Source organism: Nyctibius grandis, chromosome 1, assembly GCF_013368605.1.
Source record: "Nyctibius grandis isolate bNycGra1 chromosome 1, bNycGra1.pri, whole genome shotgun sequence".
NCBI lineage: Eukaryota > Metazoa > Chordata > Aves > Nyctibiiformes > Nyctibiidae > Nyctibius > Nyctibius grandis.
This window is the reverse complement of record NC_090658.1, coordinates 8,139,242-8,161,187: the sequence shown is the minus strand read 5'-3', so window position 1 is coordinate 8,161,187 and position 21,946 is coordinate 8,139,242. Positions and strand designations below refer to the sequence as shown.

At 41.3% G+C, this 21,946-nt stretch overlaps 1 protein-coding gene across 4 annotated transcripts in view; it reads right to left on the bottom strand.

The window, feature by feature from the left end:
- Positions 1-21,946, bottom strand: part of MACROD2 (mono-ADP ribosylhydrolase 2) — an 896,855-nt gene that overhangs the window by 83,849 nt on the left and 791,060 nt on the right. For all 4 annotated transcript variants that reach the window (XM_068410970.1, XM_068410960.1, XM_068410976.1 and 1 more), the window contains exon 9: positions 1,938-2,019. In XM_068410970.1, the coding sequence (XP_068267071.1) occupies positions 1,938-2,019 (82 nt within the window). The remainder of the gene's footprint in view (positions 1-1,937; positions 2,020-21,946) is intronic.

The window sequence follows — 21,946 nt, the reverse complement described above, 5'->3', positions numbered from 1 at the left end:
AAAACTGGTATTCAGAATCATTAGTCATGAGAAAATTACAGCGGGGAGCCTATGAAAATGGGTCCTAAGATCTTTAAGCAATCTATACCAAATTGTGGCTGCTGGGAACTAAAACATCTTTGTCTGGACATCTGTCTGCATAAGCATTGGATCAACCTTTTGCATAGACACATGCAAACCACTGAATTTGCTGAAGCTTAGAGGGTTCCCACCACGACCACCTCTCTATGGTCACATATCAAATTCCCAGTTTTAGTTCAAGCAAAAAAATTGTAAAAACCTTCCATGCACGAGAATAAACATACTTTTAAAACTATGGTACAACTGATCATCTATATAATGTGGCATAATGCAATTATAAGTCTTTATATAACATGAGACCCAAGCACACAGGTTCTCCGTCGACAGGAGCTCAACAATGTCAGGTTTTGAAAACCCCAGAAAAGAAATACATCTCCCATCTTCCTCTCTTTTCCCCTTGGGGCTTGCCATGCTTCAACTATGAAGCATCTGCTTGTCTCTCAGGCTTTCATACCCAAGTGGGTTTTACATTTATAACAACATGATTTTAATCCATGATTTCGAAGACCTTAACGATGAAGGTGAGTATTAATACTCTAATGTGTTCACAAATGACACTGTAGTCTACTCTCACTTAATCTGAAGGGCAGGGACAGAGACAGCAACAGTAGGCAGGGCATTGCCACTTTATCCTATGTGTTGGGGTACACTGCCAAAAACCATAAAACCCCACAATGAATGGATTAGACACGAATGCAGTCTTTGAAATGCATGTTCAATGTGCTCCAGACAAAAATATTATTACGCAGTTAGACACCATTCTATGCTACCTGAATAATTGAATAGGTCTTTAAGTTTCAGCTGCCAATCATTGCAAACTAGAGATTACTAAGTCGTCTCCAAAAAGCTTTATTCTAGTGAGATGAGGCAAAAAAAGCACAATTTCCACACTACCCACCAAAGCGAAAGGAAAAAACCACTGTGGCTACTGTGACAACACGGTCCTTTAGAATTAACAGAGACTCACAACACACCAAAGCTCTGCTTCCCGTCACTCAAAGGCCCTTTCCACCAGCCAGCCAGCCAGCGTGGGGAGTATTTAAGTGACTGCCACTTCTGAAACGGGTGAAGAAACAAAATACTAAAATCTGGATCTTGTCACATATACTAGGAGTGATGTCATAGAAAACAAAGTAAAACAGGAGAAGGTTGATTAAAAAAGGGAACACAGATTTCTAATGTTATATGATAAAAATAAATCACAGGCATATGGGGGGGAGGGGGATTAACAAATTTACTATCCACCAGGTTTTCTTAAATTCTAGAAAGTAACCTCCTGTGTGAAACGTAAGATGAATGGCTAACATTTCCCAAGTGCTCCGGCGAGAGCCATCTTTCTCCCATTCATTCTTGCACAGGGACAGCTCAAGTTTAAAGTTCTCATTCAGACACAGTTGGGCTCTAACCCCTGCGGTATCTTTTCAGACCCAGAGAAACCCTACCAGCATCGTTAACGAAAGAGCAAAGCATGTACAAAGTGCGTGGAAAAGCAATATACACTAGGAGCTATATACATTAGTGCAAATTATTTTCTTCTCAGAGTCAAGACAGCCAGTGCCAGGCATCAGGTTTGGGGAAGAGATACGGATACAGCAGAGAATGAAGAAACTAGCTGTACTGAGCATACAAAAGCAGGCCTTGATTTTGCAAAAGCAGTGTCACAAGTAGTTTTACTGCTTCACAAATTTTAAATGTCTGCATTTGTCCAGGATCAGAGCCTCTACGTGCAGCTGAACTTTAAAGAATGTTCACATTTTAGTATTGGGCTTAGGCAGGGAAAGAAGAAAGGATGTCAACTCTTGTCTTTTTGCAGCATCTTTTTTTTAAGTCAGATGGCACGTGATTACTATACCTACCTAGAGGGAAAAACTCGCCCATTTTCTTCTTGAAAATTTTGTAGTCAACCTCCAAAAAGACGCAGAAGATGATACGATCCACCTGTAAAAACCAAATTATTCACAGTGAGATGATCGCAACCATGAACATTGACAATAATAGTTAATAAAAGCAAAGAAACTTTTAAACCAACATGCTTTTATGCCCCAGGCAAGCAAGAAAACATCATAGGGATGCATGTTTTGACTTTATTGTGCAGCTGTGTTGTAATTTATAAAACAACATTTGCAATTGCAGCTCACAACTGTATTCTTTGTTAACTGCCTCCTGTTTATGCAAACCACTCTTGAGCACAGTATAAATGACTTTTGGCATTCTAGATGAGTATTGGGATGCAATGTTTGATGAAAGAGTCACATGGGGGGCTTCTAATAAGCATACAAAAGAGTAAATGGGTAAGCAAAGAGCTCTTTTTTCAATCCTTGTCCGACAAACCTATTTGCAAAACCATTTAGTATTTTAAAATGGCTTTAAAAGGTTTCATGCGGTTTTAATTTACAAGAAACCACTTACTCTTGCTATAATACAAGTAGAATGCAGCAAAAACAAAAGCTGATTAGATGACAGGTAGCACACGGGGTAAATAAAACATTTAATATGCCATCTACTTAGTGAGACTGAGCATACCAATGAAACCACAGCCCATAATGTATGTGCCACCCATCAATGTTTTCGAATAAATTGTTTGGAACATGATTGTATGTGAAAGGCTTTTCTAAAAGAGACCAAAAAAAAAAGCCAAACAAAATAAAAACCAAACAGAATTCCAAAGCCTTTAAGACTGAAAAACACCCACACTGGACTTCACTCTAGCCTTACTATTTCTTTGTTTTATCTGTTTGCATAGCTCAGCACAAATCGCCTCTGCAGCCAAAACCCAGCTCCAGGAGGGAACTGTGGAAGTCGAAAAGACCCTCCTATGGCTGAGCTGAGGGACCTGCAACCCAATAATTAAGTTTTTCTCTGAAGTGCATGAGAGCTTAACCAGAAAGGGATGAAGCCCAAGCAATAGGAAATTCAGCATCTTGGCTGGCATTATGCTGTCCTCGTGTCTCCATGGGCAATAAGCTGATCCGTCATAGCAGAGCTCCTCAAGAGCGCCTTTGCACATGGTAGAAAAAGCACCAGCCACCCCCTGCAGGGAAACCGGCAGGAGGAACGCTCTCAAAAAACCGCCTTCTTTCCCTTATCTTCAGTAGAAAATGATGCCCTTTGCTAGAGCTGCTCTTCGAAGCAAAGTACAAGTCTTGGCTTCAAAGATATCATTATGCTGAGCAGCTCAGGACGTCATTTCAGAGCTCATTTTGGAGCAGCCTGGTAGAAATACAGAAGGGAATGAGCGCAGGCAATGATCAGTTATGCTAGAAAATGCTAGTAGTTGCTAACAAAGACATTTCTGAATCAAAGCTGACTACAAAACCTGAAAGAGCAAACTAGGTAGGAAAGATGAGACTGAAGGTACAGGTTATGCGGGCGTTAAGGAAGAAAGAGGCTTGTGAGCAGGAGAGAAAGCAGTGGGGCAGAGCTTGGGCGGACACTGCTTGCCGGGGAAGTGTATCAGCAGATTTGTGAGCAAGAAAACTGCCTGTTGCTGCCTGCTCATATGATGGTTTACAGAAACAAGCTGTTCTGTGCATCCCTCGCAAACAAACCAGGCTAGACCTTAAATACATGCTGGACTGTGTCATCGGCTACTCTTCACAAGGGATATAACAAAAAACCCGAACACTGGTTAAATGCTCAAGCCAAAAAGCCATACTCATCTGTGTACTCCCAAATTTATAGCGTAAAGCATCGGAAAGAGGTGCCACATTTTACCTCTATGAGAGTTTCCACCTAAGTGAAGTTGTGTTTTCAGGAGGGAAGCTTTAGACAGTGAATGCTTAAATTACATTTATTGTGAAAACTGGTTTAGGACAGTGCTGGGGTGATGCTAGATTGCCATCTTCTACCTCTGCCTCCCGAGCAAAACAGATATTCCAGCATTACAGTGAAAAGCTCAAAACGTGAACCAGGACAGACAAAAGAGCAAGGACGGAAACTTATAAACCAGAGGAGGAATGATACTCCCACGCAGAGAAGTTCCGAGTTGTCTTGCTCTCTATATAGTCTCATATTCTCTGCTGTAAATAATACAGACATCTCCCTCATTTTATACAGTTCAACTTCTCAAGGTGTTCCATTTACTTTTACATATTCGGTGCAGTTGACAATGATGAAACTTCCGCAACCCTGAGAATTTCTATTACTTCTAATATAATTCCTTAATTTAAAGATAGACAATCTCTCCAGAAACAGCTATTTCAGAATTTCTAGCCTCCTGACTGTATACATCCTATATATAAACCTGTTCAATTTCTTCTTGGTGTGAGAAAAAGTGCTCTATTTTTACGTATGCATAAGATATTGTGATGACAGCTGAAATCCTGTGTTTATCTGATTGAATGGCATGTGTTGGCAGATAGTAAATCTGAAATTAAACCATATTCTATCATCCTGCCAGTCATTGATTATTTTATCTAACATCCCAGCTAAAATAACTCAAAACTAGGTATGGAAAGTAACCCTTGTCCTCACTCTTTCCAGTTCCAGCTACAATAAGGAAAGGTTTAATCCAAGTGACTCCAAACCTGCCTTGCCTGCTGGCTCACAAAAGCTCAGCAGGCCTTTTGGGATGCGCACTTACGAAAGCTGCTCCTTATTAAAAGAGGAAATCTCTCCTCTCATGTGGCTAGGAAATGCCAACTTGATTAGACATTTTACACCACCCCTTCACAGAGGGGAGGGATTAGCCCCCAGGGACTCCCCCGAGCGTGCCCAAGGAGCCCCCAGCACCTTTTGTAGGTGCCCGGCTCCTCCACAGCTGACCACGCACCACTCAACTGCAGCAGAAGTTTAAAGGAGCTGCAAGTTGAAGGTATTAAAGCTCATCCTTGATTGACAGCTCTTTTTTGGAGGCCGGTATTGAAATCAGCCTTCCCCTGTCAGCCTGATTAAATTCTGCTCTCTTCACACCTATGAATAGGTGGATCAAAGAACCCCAAAATTAAGAGCACTGCAACACAGGAAGGGAGTTAAACTGCATGGGCTGTTCACTTAGTAGGCAGCTTCGCAGCCCAAGGCTGTGAGTACATTGATTTTTTTTTTTTCCCCCAATACGTTTTTTTTTCCTTGGGCCCCTCTCTCCTTGCCAGGCTCCATTTAATCGTGAAGGGGGATACCTTCCCAGTGGTTTTGTTAGCTGCACCTGATAAGGATCAATAAACTTCTGGGGCTCTGTGTGGCTCACAGGGCTCAGGCTGTTTTGCAGTGGAATGGACCCAGAGTCAGTCATTAACACCAGGATTTTACAAGGATACAGCCAAATCTCATGAACTCAGAACTCCTCCACTGGGTACAAAAACACTGTTGGTCTTAATAGCAGCAGCATTGATCTTAATACAAAAAAGCTAGCAAGAATATTTCCTCCTGTTTTTTGTTCAGTGGGAATTGGCTTGTTTGTTTTTTCCCCAGTGAATCTGAGAGCACTTTGCATCTAGTGAGTTTTAAGTTTATTGGTGAGTTAATGCACCTTGGGTTAGTTCACTCATCGACCACTAATGGTCTAGAAGAGCTCCATGGGAGGCTGGGGCGGGCAGGTGCTCAGAGACCGCACCGTCACCGCAGCACGGGAACGATGAAAAGCTGCCGAGGGTCCCACAAACCACGCAGCAGAGCTGGGAGCTGCACCCCGTCGCGGCAGCCGAGCTCCACCAACACACAGCCACCGCCGACCAGAGACAGATCTGCCCGCAGAAGGCAAACGGAGCGAGATGAACATGCACCGCTTGAAGAAATGATCGCAAGCCTCGCCACATCCAAGGCCACAATAAAACAAGAGTCTGCTGATGCTTTCTGGCAACGCTACACCCTTTTTTATGGATTCTTTGAGTAGGAAAAAAGCTCTGCCTTCCCAGCAAAATAAAGTACACACTAGGTTCCCTAAAGCACCCTGCCCTCTCCTGCAGCGTGGGGGAGGAAGCTGCATGTGTATGGGCACATCTGCGCACGCAGACACTGATGTGGGGGAGTTTATACTCTACAGCTGTACCTATATACATTTTAGGATCGAAAATGCCTCTGTTTTTATCTCAGCTCTTTTGCTGTGGCCTCTGGCAGGTTGTCCAATTCCTCTGACTTAATTTCCCTACCTGTTTAGGGGACAGTAATGTTTAGTCATGCTCTTAAGCACCGCTACAAAGAGGTATTGCCAAGCACAATCCACAGGACGTGCCAAATGTTGTCATACGTACAGCTGTATGTACACCCAGGTGCCAAGCTGTATATGTCAAGCACAGATTTGAGGCAGAAAACTGATCAAAAGACATTCTAGACTACTTTATCTAATGAGCATTTCCATGTCATTGCCACCTTCTGTCCTAACAAAAACAACAACTCGCAACAAAAATAAACCCAACTGCATTTCAGTGCTCCCAAGTATTTCATGCATATCCCCAGTACCAAGACGTTTACCCAGCGGGCAGTGACTGCTTTTTATTATATGTGACAATAAGTTTCATCATAATTTAAATCTCACCAGAAAATACACAATAGAAAAACAATGCTAACTTGTAAAACATGTTTCCTAATCCCAAATCAAATGAATGGTAACAAACAACAAAGAGAATTAAGCAGCTTTCTGCTTTTTGTACGTCTAGCAGATCCCTTTTATGAAACATCCTTGCCTGATCCCACCAGGATCTATTGTCGTAAGGCGATGGTGAACACCAGAAGCTTGCTGTAACGTTTTTAGTTTATCAAACATTCTGTAGACTTAATTCAAAACTCAGTGAAGCCAAGTGGAGGCTTTTTATTGACTTCAGCATGCTTGGATCGGCGCCTATACTCCATAACACCAGAAATAACATTTGCCTCCTTAAGAACTAGAGTTCTTCTGATATTCAAATTTCATATCCTAAAATCTTCAGATACTTTCTCAAACATATCCTTAACAGTCACAGTTCAGAGCTGTCTGTACCCATTAAGACTCCTCAACTACATTGCCTGTAAGGAACAAGTCCTTAACCTTCAACCTTGCCACAATCCCACATTTTCCCTCCAGACCACGGCTGCTCGGGCAGCCCTGTTGTCTTTCATGGCCTGACAAGAATTCCCTTACAGAGATCAGGGGGAACAAAGCCACCTAAGTCAGATTTCCAAGGCATGCTATCATGGAATCAAATTCTCAATTGTGGGAAGCAAAGGATAAGCAGGAAGAGATGTTTAATGCACCACAGGATCAGGCTATGAGTGTCCTAGCTGGTCCCTGCACACTGTGTAAAATTTCTTCTATTTCTGTGGTAAGGGTTCAGTTTGCTGTTCTCAAGTCCACATCTCTCTCTCGCTTACCTTCAGGGACCCCATTTTCCACCTCTCTCTCTTCTGTTTTTATGACAGAGTTCCTCCATGCCCGGCGCTGAGCTGACACATTGAATTGACTACATGCAGAGGTACAGTTCAAAGAGACCGACATCTGTTTCTGCTCCCTTAAAGTACTGGTAAATGATGCTCTTGATGCCAACAGTCTCCCCTTCAGCCTACCCTCTGCCTGATCTGATCCTCTAGTAATCCTATTGCAATGAACTAACAGATGGAAATACCAGCTTTATAAAATAATCTGCCATATCCCTCGCAGCAGCTGCGATCCACTTCACCAGCGGTGCTGCCTTTCCTGAGCGCCACGCACATCTGGCCAGCTGTTCAGATAGCAATCTGCGTGACCAAAAAGAAAGAGCAGAGAGGACCGCATCCCACTTGGAAATGAACCATGGACAAGGCTAGAAGTTTTCACACAGTCCTTCCAAAGGTAAATGCTTCAGGCCCTACAAAAACTACTCCATTCACAGCACCGTCAATTACAATTCAGCCTCCTGGTATTATTACTAATTTCACAGAAACCATTAAAGTGTAGAGTCTAGCTGACTGCTCCTTTCTGCATGACATCATGGTCTATAATTGCAGAATTACTCTCAAAAAGAACTTCAGTCAAATATTTATGGCAAATACAAAGCTTCGGCGCCGCTTCCATTCTCATGACAAGATTTAAGCAGGGCAGAGGTGTCAGACTGGTGATACGGTGAATTTAACAATCAACGAACTGTGTGATGATGTTCACAAAGCAATTCACCTAGCCTTAAGATCTTTACACCTGGCCCAGCTTCAAATCCACTGCAGACCTGAGCCAAAACACCCTCCCGTTTACTTGAACTTGCAGGCACCCCAACGAGCCCAGCTTCAAACAGGCAATCTCTAGATCACCCTTCAGTCCTGCTGGCGGAGAGAGAAAGATGTAGTCTCTCAGGAAAAAGGTCTTTGATTTTCATGGATTTGAGTTTTGAGATTCTTTGAATGCAAAGCAAAAATCTAAATAAAAATCCACATTAGTGTAACCTCCTGCAAGTAATGGTATTAATGGAGCGTTATGATATTACATCAAGAGCAAATACGCGTTGAGGACTCGCTGTGAGGAAGCAACTCTTACTTAAACCATCATATTACTTAGGCAGTCACTGAAAGAAAAAATAATACAAAACACATGAATTATAGAATGATTTATGCTTATCACAAATAGAGTGGAATGTTTTCTATGGTGGTCGTACTGAAGTTAAAAAACAGAAACAGAAAGTTATTATTAGTGCTTTAATATCCTGCTTCATGGGTGAAAGCATACTTTGCTTGGAGTGAAAGATAATTAAAAGTCAAAAGGCAATTTAAAAACAAAGGAAAAAAACCACACCAGAAATTTATTACAAGTTTAAAATATTAATATAAACAACATCCCAAAGGAACGTTACATAAGGCTTTGCAGCAATCCCTGCCTCTAAAACAAAGTGCAGTACCCGCTGCACCACACACTTAGCAATGAAACTCAAGATAAATTTAAAACATGGTCAGAACTTCTCTCCCTGTCTATTGCGCCAGTTCCTACAGCTCTGCTTGTACTCAACAGATGGGGGCTAATTACTCCCTGTATCACACGGATGCCAGACACACCACTGCAGTTATCGCTACAGCATAAGCCTATCTCCACATTACTGAAACACATTAAAAACCATACTACTTCCCAGTGGAGAAGCACTTTTACCCACCGACCTCACCCACAGGTAAGTGTTACAGTCTTGTGATACTTCTGATAGATCTTTGCCTCCAGGTGGAGATCTGATGTGCCCAAGGTCACAGAGAACAAGAGTAGCAGAATTAGACCAGGACCCTGGGAGTTTTTCTCCTGTTCTCTCCCAAGCAAAGATGCTACAGAAAAAAAAAATACTATCACTGGTCACAAGCAAAGTGCACAAGCTTCACTGCACACCACTGGTTTTCCTCTGGCATATCCTTTCAATGTGCCCATATATTGTGAGAATCAATGATGATATCTCTTTTTCCCTAATCCGTTGGTTGTTTTTTAAAGGTTACTTATTCTCCCTGAGAGAATCCACTCTGTGCCTTCAATACCTTTTTAATACAGTGTATTATTCAAGGACAGGTAGAGCTTTCCCTTTTGGACCTGGTGGCTCTGTGCTGAGCTATTACTTTTTTCTATGAACAAAGCACCTGCCAGATAAGCAGAGCGGCTGTCCCAAAGAAGCAATCTGGATCTAAAATAGGAAATTATGACAACATTTTCTGAGGAATTTACAAATAGTCAGCAACAAAATTGTACGTGTCCCAGTTACTTATATATTGCATGATTATATGACAAATAAGACATGATAGTCCTGTAGTGCCAATATAAACACAGACAGACTATAAAATAACCAGTAGTTAATAGTCCACATGTGGTTTTTTTGTTCAACAACTAAAAGTTTTTCAGTTTCCTAAAAGTGAAAAAACCTGTAAAATCAGCCTAGGATTTAAGGCAACGTCTCAGTATATTTCTTTTGATGGTCACTAAAACTTGTCAGGAAAGGGGCAAGAGAGTAGTTTAAAAATGCATTTGTTTTTACCAAGATATCCATCAACCTGCACAATTCACTTTTATGCCACACAAACACGATGACATAAAGCCCATTAATCTTTTCCAGCTTAATACCTACTGTCCTTTGAAGATACATGTTTGGAATATCTGAAGGCGACCTCCATTTTTCACAGTTACCAGTCATAGGGCAGCTGACACAGCCGAGATAATCCTGTATTCAGCGAAACTGGGGGAATGAATGGATTCTGATGAATGTAATTTGCTATCTCAGTGACAAATGGCAAATGTGAAGAGAGGGTATGCATGCAAATGTAACTGTGTTAAATAAGGGCTTGTGAAGGATAGTACTCTGAAAATATCTGATAGGCAGTTTTACAACAACCATGCGTTTTTGAGGAGGTAAATCATCAGCTTACTTACAGTTATCATTATATCCTCATTGTGGATCTCCACAGAATAACATGGTATCATGGCATACAATCAAGCAAGGCATTGTAATCCCACAGGCCAACTTTCTGCGCCACAATTTACCTTACAACATCAATTTTTCAGTATCTTTTTAGTACGATTTGGACTTAAATACCCCAAAGTTCCCAATAATTATGAGCGTCCTAAGCCTGTTTGGGCATCCAACCTGCAGCAGACTAATTCCCAGAAGGTGCCAAGTTCCACTAACACCAAAAGCTCTTTGCTGGATTCCCTGAGGCTAAAGGTGTCACTTTGGAAAATTCTTGTATTCTTGATGTTTCTATGAGTTTTGTTGTAGTACCACACAATATCTACCACTACAATTTCTACTCCTTCCCAGGGCCAGGAGGAGAATCAGCGCTACTTGCTCACAGTCCACCACTCAAGAAAGAAGAATATGCTTGAAAACAGAAATGTAATCTGCTCCTTGCCATTATCTTTGTGGCTGCTGAAAGATTCTGAACATAAAACAGGCCCACGTTTTAAAACCACACAGAGAGACCAAGTGATGGTACCTCCTACCCTTCAGACATGTACAAGTAATTTAGGTCTGGATGCTAGAGTTAGTGTCAGGAGGAGGGAGACCTGCCTGAGGCTGGGGACCAGCAGAAAGAGCAATGGGGATTCATGCCCTGGAAAGCAAAGCTCCCTACTGCTGTGCTGCTCAGGCAGGGAATGGAAGTGACTTCTATGTATTATGAGAAGTCACCAGGTCCCTCAGCAGTGGGAAATACATCTGTCAGTCCCCAAAAGCTCTGCCTTCCTTGCTCTTCCCCGTGGCAGCAGTGGGCGTCCCCTCCTGCCACAGGAACAGGATCGTGCTGGCGTCTCGTGGCTGGCACAGAAATCTTTGTTTCTGGCTGTGCTGCTGAGAAGCCCTGAGCGGGCTCCTGAGGATGCACAATAAATGTTTGAGCTGCAGAAAAAGAGCAGGAGAAACAGTTCCTAGAAGCAGCAAATGATGGCTTAAATAACTTTTCAAGTGCACTGTTACAGGCAGGGTAAATTTGCAGTCATGATAAACTCAGCAACAATTTTCTCACTGAGGTCAAGCAAAGGTTTTACCTCACCTTGGTGGCTGGGGTACTTCACAACTGTTGACTGCTGTCACTTGGGCTTTTCATGTTATGTTCTAAGTCACTGACAGGAAAAATTCTGGCTTGATCTTACAAAGTTGGTTTAAAATTCAACTTATTTAAGTATTTCCATCGAAAGAGGCCAGATGATCCCCACATATAAAATTATACACACACCTAGAACCTGGAAGGTTTCACCTTAGAAAGCTTTGCAAAACACATGATTTGGGGTAGAAGTCCCTCAAACCTAATGCAATTGAGAGCAGTCCCTGAAGGAAGCTCATACTGGGTATTTCCCTTGTTTGCTACCGCTTCTTTAATCATTCTCACCTTCATCCCACACGAACGTTCACATTAGTTAGTCTTTACCCAAAAGCCATTGACTTCAAAGGGGTTTTGGATCACTGCAGCTAAGCGTTTCCCACCCTGGTGGGAAGACAACAGCAGCACTTTGGACACCCAGGTTGTCTGACTACAGCTAGGTTTCCAAAAAATCAAGAAGTGTCATAAAAACTGCACTTTTAGGGATGAAGAGTGCTCACTTAACCTGTATTAGCAGCACTACCACTGTGATCGTCTGCAACGTATTGCGAGTTCTCCTCCCCAGCACGTCCATATATTCTCTATTCTTTATTCAAGGGAGAATATAGGTAGAGATAACACTGGTGTGCAAAGTTAATAATTACTTCCCATTGAGGGGATTAAAACTCCTGTAGTGGAAGTAAAGTGAAGGGGTAACATACCTGCTACCCAGGTTATAAAGGAACAATATATACACAGAGTTTGCAAAATTCTTATTCAAAAAGTTTGTTGTAGATATAAAATGAGTCTTTCTAAAAAAAGTTCTAAAAAAAATTGCTTTCCCAAGAATACAGGCCACATCGCATAACTTGAAACAGCTCTGAAACCATTGCTCGTACTAAAACCTGGACTGAATCTCATTTACGTAAATATTACCTTATCTCTCTCCTTGAAGAAAATGTTTTACGATTAAGTTATCTGTCATTTATGGATCAAATTAAACTCATTAATGCAAGCTATTAAAGACCGTTTTTAAAGGACAAAGGCTGATTTTCTCAAATACTGTACGTCTCTCATTCTAATGCTAGAGATAATCTTTTTTTACCATCAAAAAAGACAGAACCAGGCAGAAGAGGAAGCTGTTAAATTTCCACTACTGCTAGGAAAAAAACCACTTCCATTCCCAGGGTGCTCCCTCCAGTGTCTCTTCCAAAAAGGAGATCAACTCAGGATCATTTGCTTACTGCGTGTCAGATAGATGCCAGGTAAAGTACACGTAATTTAAAAAAAAAAGTCTATTTATCTCCTTCCTACACAAAAGTTCTTTCTTCCTTTTTGTAAAGTTACTTCTTAGAGTCACAATTGCACCCTATTCACGCCTGAGACACATAGGTAAGTTTGACAAAATAATGTGTTTTTGTCAAATAAGACAGTGTAGAGTGAGGAGTTATTTTCACAGGATTTCACAATGGTTGATTCCCAGCATCCTAAAAGAAACCAAGTCAGGAGTCTGTATGATCTAAATGCAACCTCTGCCGCATTTCTTGCTACTCAGAAGGGAGATCAGGAGGAACAATGAGCACTGAGACAAGAATATTTGACGTAAAATACTTATTCCCCAAGAACTCAAGAACTTGAGCCGGTGGCTGGGTCAACTCAGGGAACGGCTGTACTGCAGAGCCTGCTTTTGAGATATTTGCACTTGTGAGAGTCTGGGACCAGTAAGGAAGATCTTTTCTTGTGAGCAGATGTGCTTATAGATTGGCACGTGAGCTCGGGCTGCGATTCAGCCAAAACGTCCTCATGTGAAAGGTCATTAAGCCAGCTTGATACAATTGACGAATGTCTTCCACAGAGGATACTGCATCTTTAATATAGGTTGTTTAAAAAAAAAAAAATCCACTGGAACATATAAATGTCAACTGTATGCCAACATTTTTCACAAGGATCATGAAGGGAAAAAAGAGATTCATCTCTAAGGGATCACTTTTAAATTAATTTTAATAGACGGTAATAGGCTGACAGTTCTCTGAAAATAGCCAGCAGATGTTCCAGCGCTTTACCAAAGTCCCAGCGTCTAACCTTGGGTACATCAATTCCACAAAATCCATCTTCTGGACGGAGCTCTGTTTCCGCAGCTGGAATGCTAATGATGGCTCTTAGTGGTTTCTGACTTCTACCAGTGTGCTTATTTCTGCGGCAGATCACGGCCCACAAGCCACAGAGGTGAGTAAGCGCAGATTTATGTTTTATCAGAAAGGACACGAAGATACCTTATTTATGGTACATTGCTATCTACAGATAACCTTCGCTCTGTCTATCTGCTCATCATAAGAAAAAGAGCATCTGAATTACTAAGATGTTGCTCAAATACAGTTGAGAACATTAGCACAATTTATATGAGCTGCTCAAATGCACTGATGCATATAAAGCCTCCAAAACCATTTATTGTCAAAATGTCAATACTAAATGCACAAAAACGTAACTTACTTTATGCCATTAATTAACTAATGTTTGCACAGCACTTTGAAAATGTAAAAGCACTTTGAACACTGAGAGCTAAGCAGTATTATTTTTACTCATGTGGACTCACTGTATGAATCATACATAATAATCACCTCTTGTGGAAAGTATTTTTGGTTCACAGCCAAAACCTAACCTAAGATTTGGCACTTCTGTTCAGTAAAGCATCTGTAAATGGTCCTGTTCGGGTTTCAGCTGGAAATTTTCTGCAACACATTCATTACCAAGTTCTTCACAATATATACCAGGTATAAGGTCCCTTCACAGCTTTGTAATTAAAGTTGCATAGTGAGACAGCAAACATTTTATGGTATTCTTCTTATTTGCCCAAAACATTTGAGAATAGTGGCTCACTAGTGTTAGCTGTGACTCTTCGATATGTTCAAGATGCAACAGGCTTAATGGATATAACACAGGATTGGGATTCCCTTTCACCTTTGTGAGAGCTGTAGCTCTCAAATTATTTTGTTATCTCCTGGTAAAAAGCATTACATATAAACTAGATGGTATCATCATTATCTATCCCCACTCTGTGATTTCTCCCGTCTGATCACCCTCTATCTGTTTTTTTTCTTTCCTCTTACCCTTGGTGACTGAAGAGATGCCATGACTGTGAGTTTTCCTTCCCAAGTGAGAGTGCAGAGAGCTTTCACAAGGTCACATTTTATACCTACGAGCACATCTGTTCTGATGAAAAAAATGATGCTTGGCTATCCCATCTCTGGTCTAAGTTGCTTCTCCATGATCACGTTCGTGGGGGAAATCTAAGTCTAAAATAACCAGAAACCAACAAAACTTCACCATTTTCCTGTTCTGATTAGTTAGCAAGAATGGTAATGACTTACAGCTGGCCTGAGTACCACCTGCAGTCAGGTTGGCTCCGTGTTTCCAGAGGTTTTGGCTTCCTGGCTGACCTGGTGGTGATATGCTCCATCATTGTTATAACTCTCTCAAATCAGGAGATATTTTATGCATGCCTTGTATTTGTTTAAACACATGTCTATCCAGAATATAAATTAGTCTGTGTGGGATTAACTTAGCCAAGAATTTCTCTTCTACAAATCTGTCCGGATGTTCAGATTTAAAGAGTTTTAAAGAACCGTGTCTGCAACACACCACACCCATCTCCTATTAACAACTACCCTACTATACCCTTGATAGCTGGTAAGTATATTTATTCAGCATCGTTTTTCATTCTTGAACTAATGGAGAACGAAAAACAAGAGTGGGAAATATCTGATGTGGTTAACATTGATCTATAAAGCTTGGACCTATTTTCTCCACTTGAAACAGAGAAACTAATTTAGAGATTTTTAAAAAGAAAGAAAAGAAAGAAAGGATATTTGAACTGACTTTGAACAGATGAAACATTTTACCGTGTTTACAGTGTAAGTTTACAAACCACTCCAGGGCAGCTCCACTGCATATCTTATCCATAAGGTAAACACAGCGAGATCATATACTGGCTCCCAGCATCGTGCAGCCTTACAGGACTAGCACTCAATTTGGTGCAGCTGCCAAGCTGGGCTCTGGAGAGGCCCCGCGCTCAAGTGAGGGGTGCACCAAGCCTGTTGAGAGGGAGCTGAACTGCTGGAAACGCTGCACAGCACCTGCTCTTATTCTGCCTGGCTCCGTGGTGAGCTATCAGTCTTTCCTGCTCACAAAGCAACATCTTTATCTCATTTTAGCTAGACAGAAAAAGGGAAAATGCAGGGAGGGCAGAGGAGAGTTGGCTGCTGTGAATGGAGCAGGCTGGCCCTGGTGTAAGTCAGGGTAGCTGCTGGGGGGCTACAGCAATTTACAACAGCAAAGTCTCTCGCCTGGCACCTCGCTTTCACGCAGTTGCTCTCCGGATTCAGTACTTCTTGGTGTTAAAAATTTGTATGATACAGTCAGGATTCCAGACATATACATTATCCAATAATAATAAGCTACAGAATTACGTAATACTCTCCACTGCCTTTTAATCTGCTGTAGGTGGAAGGGGAACAAAAGAAAGAATAAAAGCACATCTCATGCAAACATTGTAAATAAACCATTTCAACTCAAACAACCAACTCCCATAACAGACACGAGTCTACCAGGCACCTCTTCTCAATAATTCCTACCGATTCCCAGTTCTCTGCAACCTTAAGCACACCAAGATGACGAGGAGTCCTTGATCTTACAGTCAGGGTAATTTGTGGCACTTTTCCCCATTAGGCAGCCAGGACCTGACTGTAACACCTACAGGGATGCGCAGCTCCATTCAGATTCATTACTAGTGGCTTTGCCTGCAAGTACTCAAGGAGCATCTGCAAAACTGATCTGAGACAAATCCCACTGATTTAGCTTCTGATGCTCATGTTCAGTAGTCCCGTGTTAAAATCCACACAGCATGTCCCTGTATTTGCATTATCCATGATTATCAAAACTGAATTATTACTTGCTGTGGATCACATAACACCCACACAAAGCTCCACGTTCTTGTATCTGGTAACTCACCAACAAATTTTGCTTCTGTAAGTCTAATGTGCCAAGCAACAACTTGAACATGTCTAAATCTCTGAAAAGCCAAATAAATTTTCTCATGTATTTTCTGTTATAAAAATATCTGCTCCAGGGCTGTGATTTTTATGCCAAGTTCCAAAGCAGAATGACTGTATACAGTTAAATTACAACCCTCTAAAATGTGGATTTATAATACACATAATGGAAGTCCTATAACTATAACATTTCAAATGTAACGTTCCTACAAATGCCAGTTTTCAAGGGATGTTATATGATGGTTTGAACTGCCTCTTGATCCACGGCAAAATGATGCTTTCTTGGGGGAGTAAGACTTCCATTATTTTCTGATTATTGTACAGAATAAAGATGGCATCTTCCTCCTTAGAAGGCAACTCTGCCTACTAATAAGAGATCCCATTGGAGTGATAGATGATTGAGCTTCTGTGGGATTAACACAGCTTTCGGTTAGTACATGCCTCATTCTGTCTGCAGAACTGAAAACACACTGTTGCTGTAAACACCATATTTACATCCTTAGCCATCCAAAATCATGACAACAGCTTAACAATCACGGCATTTCACAAACTAATAATTGTGGGCATCTCTTCTGCCTTGTCATTTCTGAGCTTTTAGGAACCAGGTCATGTTTTCACCTGTGTTTTCCAACTACAAAGACTAAAACATATTAAAAGCACACACTCAATAGATTAAAAAAAAAACCAAACCCGTGTCTTGTATGCCTCCAAAGCTCAGGTTTTGTGAAAAACATCAAATATCACATGAGCTGGCAACAATATAGACTACATTATCCATCCTTCAGAAGTACAGGAACACGAGAGAACCACTGAAGCAGAGGCATACGACCTAGTTGAAACTCCCCGACATGATTTGCAAGGTTGCTCTGGCTCCAATCTGTTCATACTGAACTCAGTCAGGCTCCTTTGATTACGAGGGGACTTGGGTCAGGCTTTCTGTGATGGCCCTTGCACAATTCTGCCTCCCTGGAAGAGAACAATAGGTCACATCCCTCCTGCCATTACCTGTATAGAAGTGTCCCTGCATGGATATTTTCTCTTTACTGTGCTGAAAAGGGAGGCGGCATTTTTTTTGCAGAGTGGGTCATTTTCTCCTGAAACATCCAAGAAGGTGCTCTGAGGATTTGAAGCAGCAGCAGAAGGAACAGCTCTGTGAATGAGCTTTTTTTCCGCTGCGCTTTTTCTTAGCATGTGCCCCAGGACATACTGCCACTTGGAGCTGTATTTCTAGGCTTCATCTCCCTGTAGAGCTCTTCCACTGGAGCCTGTAACGTGGCACTAAGGAATAACACTAATGATATGGAGGACTGGCTGCAGCAACGCTGCCAGGCACGGAGTGAGCAAGGTAGAAGCAACTGGCTGTAGCTCACATCCAAAAAGCTACCACTATCCTAACCCTTCCTTTGCTAAGAAGAAAGTGGCAAGAAAACTCCAAAATCATCTTAAGAGGATCCTGCCTTTTGCCTTGGAAGCCTTCTGTGGGACTTTGCCTACAAGGTTTCAACCTGACCTGATAAGTTTATCTGGAAAGTTAACGATGTCAGTAATACTGCCTGTTGCAAACTCCTGTGAGTGCGTGTTGCTTGATTTGAAAGTCCATGATTCGAGGTGGTGAGCGGGGAAGTGCTGCCGACAGGATTCCTTCAGTTAACATCAGTCCAACTCGAAAGGAAAATGCTCGCTTTACAGTAAACAGTACGGCCACGGATAGGTTTTAAAGCCTGCTGCTAAACACGTTCTGGCAACAGAAAGTAGCCATTAAAAATATTTTCAATCAGAGGAACTGAAACGTGCTCTCTGTTGAAATGAGAGAAGTATACAAATCGCTGGCTTTAGGAGTTTTAATGAATTTTTTTTTTACCCTGTAGTAACGTTCAGAACCGTCTACTTCCCTTTTATTCATGTTGTGTTTATTTAAAAGGTTCAATCTGCCTTAATTCAAAGCAATTTTGATTGCAAAATGTTTTTGTTTTTGTTTTTGTTTTTTTATCATTCTTTTACATGCTATTCTTTTTCCTCCCCCCTCCCTCCCCCCCGAAGCCAGGCTACAGCAGCTCATCAAAAAGAAGCAAGGCGGCCTGAATTTTATCTTACTATTATTGTGATATAGCTGCAGTGGGCAATCTGATCTCATCAAGAAACAATTGCTGTAAAGATATCTAAGTGGATGTCACAGCTCTGCTGAAAGATAATAAAGTGAAATGAACCAAAAAAACAATCTTTCCAATACAAATCACATAGTTAAGTCGCAGTGATTTGCAAGCAGAATATGAGCACGGGAGGAGTGAGATACAGTCAGAAATGCCCGACTAACACTTTTAAATGATTTTTAACACATTTGGTGAGTGCATAATTAAAGGGATTTACAACATTAAAACCTGGATCTGGTGTGCAGTACTACACTAAATGAGACGATCAGTAACAAGGGAAAGGGTGAATTACACCACCTTCCACTGCAGTTCGAACTACTGTCTCCCAAGATAAACATTATTGATTGCTTTTAAGCCTCCTCTCTATTAGAAAGAGACTTCTAATTTTGGGAAATCAATAATAAAAGATAGCAGAAAAACCCAGATTCTCTCCACATAAGCCTGCAAACAGGAAAGGGCAGAACCACACATTAAATTGGAAGATCATCCCTGATTTGCAGGGTGAAGGATTTGCCCCTTGAGCTATGTTCTTCAATGCTGAATCTGCATCAGCATCCACCAACTATTGTTTTAATTTCCTGAAAGAACAAAAATGTCTTGCCACACGTGTTTTAACATTATTTTTTTTTCCTTTTTTTTAATGTCAACTCTGCCTTCAGTGCCTGAAAATTAACTCCTTAAGTAGTTTAACAAATATCTCTTCTGTTCCAAAGCAAAGACTTTTGTTAGAGACCAAAATAGCATCAGCTTTCAAGCTGTGGGGTCCTTTCTACTTCTTTTGTCTATTTAATAGCAAAGGAATGGTGTGGTAGTATTGAATTACCAATGCTGATGTGTTGGGAGGCTGTTTGGGTCTCTGCTTTCTGGTGGGTTTTTTTGGGGAAGGGCTGTTTTTAAAGGCACATACTATATAAGCCCAACAGACAATGCCAAATCTCTAAGAACAGATATACAGAGAACACTTCATAAACCACATTTGGGCAGACATTCTGCATTATATACCGTGCAAGATGCCCAACGCGCCTTCCAAGAAAAACACCAACACCGTCTGAACACAGGCCAAGGATTTTCTCATTAGCATGAAGAGAGGTTAGGCAGGCACACAGCGTTTCCCCCTTCTGTTTTCCATTTACAGAGGCGACCACTCCTAGGCGTATTATACCTAATACACAGCTGGATCTTCTACAAAGAAATAGTTGTGGTTTTTGCCTGACTTTTGCTGCTGAACTCCCGTCTGCTTGGAATTCACATGATTTCCTCTGAAACTGGTGAGGTTTACCATAATATGACACTGCTTTTCTTACAGTCTAACAGGGAATGGTCATCCCAGGCTGGTATTAAAACAGCAATTTCACTGGTGACTCTCCTGTTAAAGCAATTACCTGTGGCCATTATCTAAATGCATCACTTAAGTCTTTGATGGCAAATTGTTTAAATAAATAAGAGGGAACAAAAATAGCTGGCAAATACCAGGAGATAATTGCATGGTTAACCCTATAAATGACAGTCTTATGAGAACAGCAGAGGAATGTTTAATAAAGTAATCACAAACAGATTAATAGCTTGGAAAGCAACAGGGGATTTTCTCTTCCACAGCAATGGGATTTTCAACAGACCCAAATCATTTCTCGTCTAAGTAGAAATGTGCTTATCTATATCCATCTCCCCTGATCGCCTCACTCCTCACCATAAAGGGAAATCAATATGAGGACTTGTTATTCAGAAGAGTCTCAAGAGTCAGGCACTGTGATTGCACCTGTAATCCTGCAGGAATCTATTTCCAACAACTACATCATATCGAATGCAACAGGCACATTGTTTTCAGCTGCTTTGCAAAGCCTATAATATAGGGAAGCAAATAAAACCAGATATGGGGTATCCAAGCTGACCTCCTACCTCTGGGTCTGACTCTTAGTACCAAGAGTAGTTGCACTAAAATAATCCTTTCAATTGCATGCATTTCTAGGATTGAGACCTCCATTATTAGAGAGTTTGATTCTCTGCACAGTGCCTATGTATGGATTTCTCTTGCACTCATTTGGCTGACCAATTAGGAAAACAAGGGCAGCGTAAGGGTTAAACATCGATCTCCCTGTTCCCTTGGCATGCTTGTGGAGCTGCTGCTAGTAACACTGGTGGCAGTTTCCTGAGCTGTAACTCACAGCATGAGGAGAACAGCTTCTAATCTGATGAAAATTCCTCCCTCACTGCAGAAAAACACCCTATCGTTTAAAAGTTTTGAATGTGCTAACAGCTAATTTATTAAAGGAACTCCTGCAGTGTCCATGTTTACAAGGCTCAGGCTGCATACAAAAGAAAGGCCTATTCTGTGCACATGAGGGGAGCAGAATGGAGCTGTATTTTTGGAAAGGCAGCACAGTGTGCCAGAAGAAGGGCTGGACTGATGAAAGGAACAGCTATGATGTTGTGCTGAGACTTCTTTCAGCCTTGACTAAAAAGAGCACAATTACGGATTGGAAAAGAAGAACAAATAAGAATAAGTTGTATTTTACAAATGTCGAAATAAAGTGAAATGAGTTCAGGCCAGATTAGAAGTACTGAGAAATATAAAACTTTCCTAGATGTTCAGATGTGGTAATGAAGGAAAATGTACACGAGGGCAGCCAGACATTTTAACTGATTTCTTGTCGTAGAATGTCTTCTCTTTCTAGGAAGGTTTATACTTTTCCCTATAAATCTTGAGCTAAAATTTCTCAGCCCAAAAACTCGTCTCTGCTCCCAAACCAGGGGCATAAAAGGTGTGTGGGGGGTGGGGGGTGTAGGCAGCATTTTCCAAAGACCTTTGCTTTTACCCAAGACAATAAGATACCTTCCACAAATTTAAAATGAGACAAATCCCTCTATCTTCTGCACAAACCCCACTGTAACAGACATTTTCAGCCATCTCCAATAACAATCACATTCCAGATGTCTCTCTCTGACAAGCTGTTAGACTGCCAAAGCCTGAAAATGGAAGGAGTCCAAGAAAGAATTAGGTGTCCTCCACACCTAACAACATTACCTCATTACCTGCAAGTAAATATTAGGCACAGCCTGAGTTTAGAAAATAAGGCTAAGTGCAAGGAGCACCTGGTTAACAAGCTAATGGGCTAAATAATTCCGTATAATTTTCAGACACTAACACTTATGTGTTAGATTTCCTTCTCCCAGCTGTGTTGCTTTGCTGAAAAGTGTTCATAAAATAATCTCAACAACTTTGCACTATTCATTTAAATTAAATATATACACTTC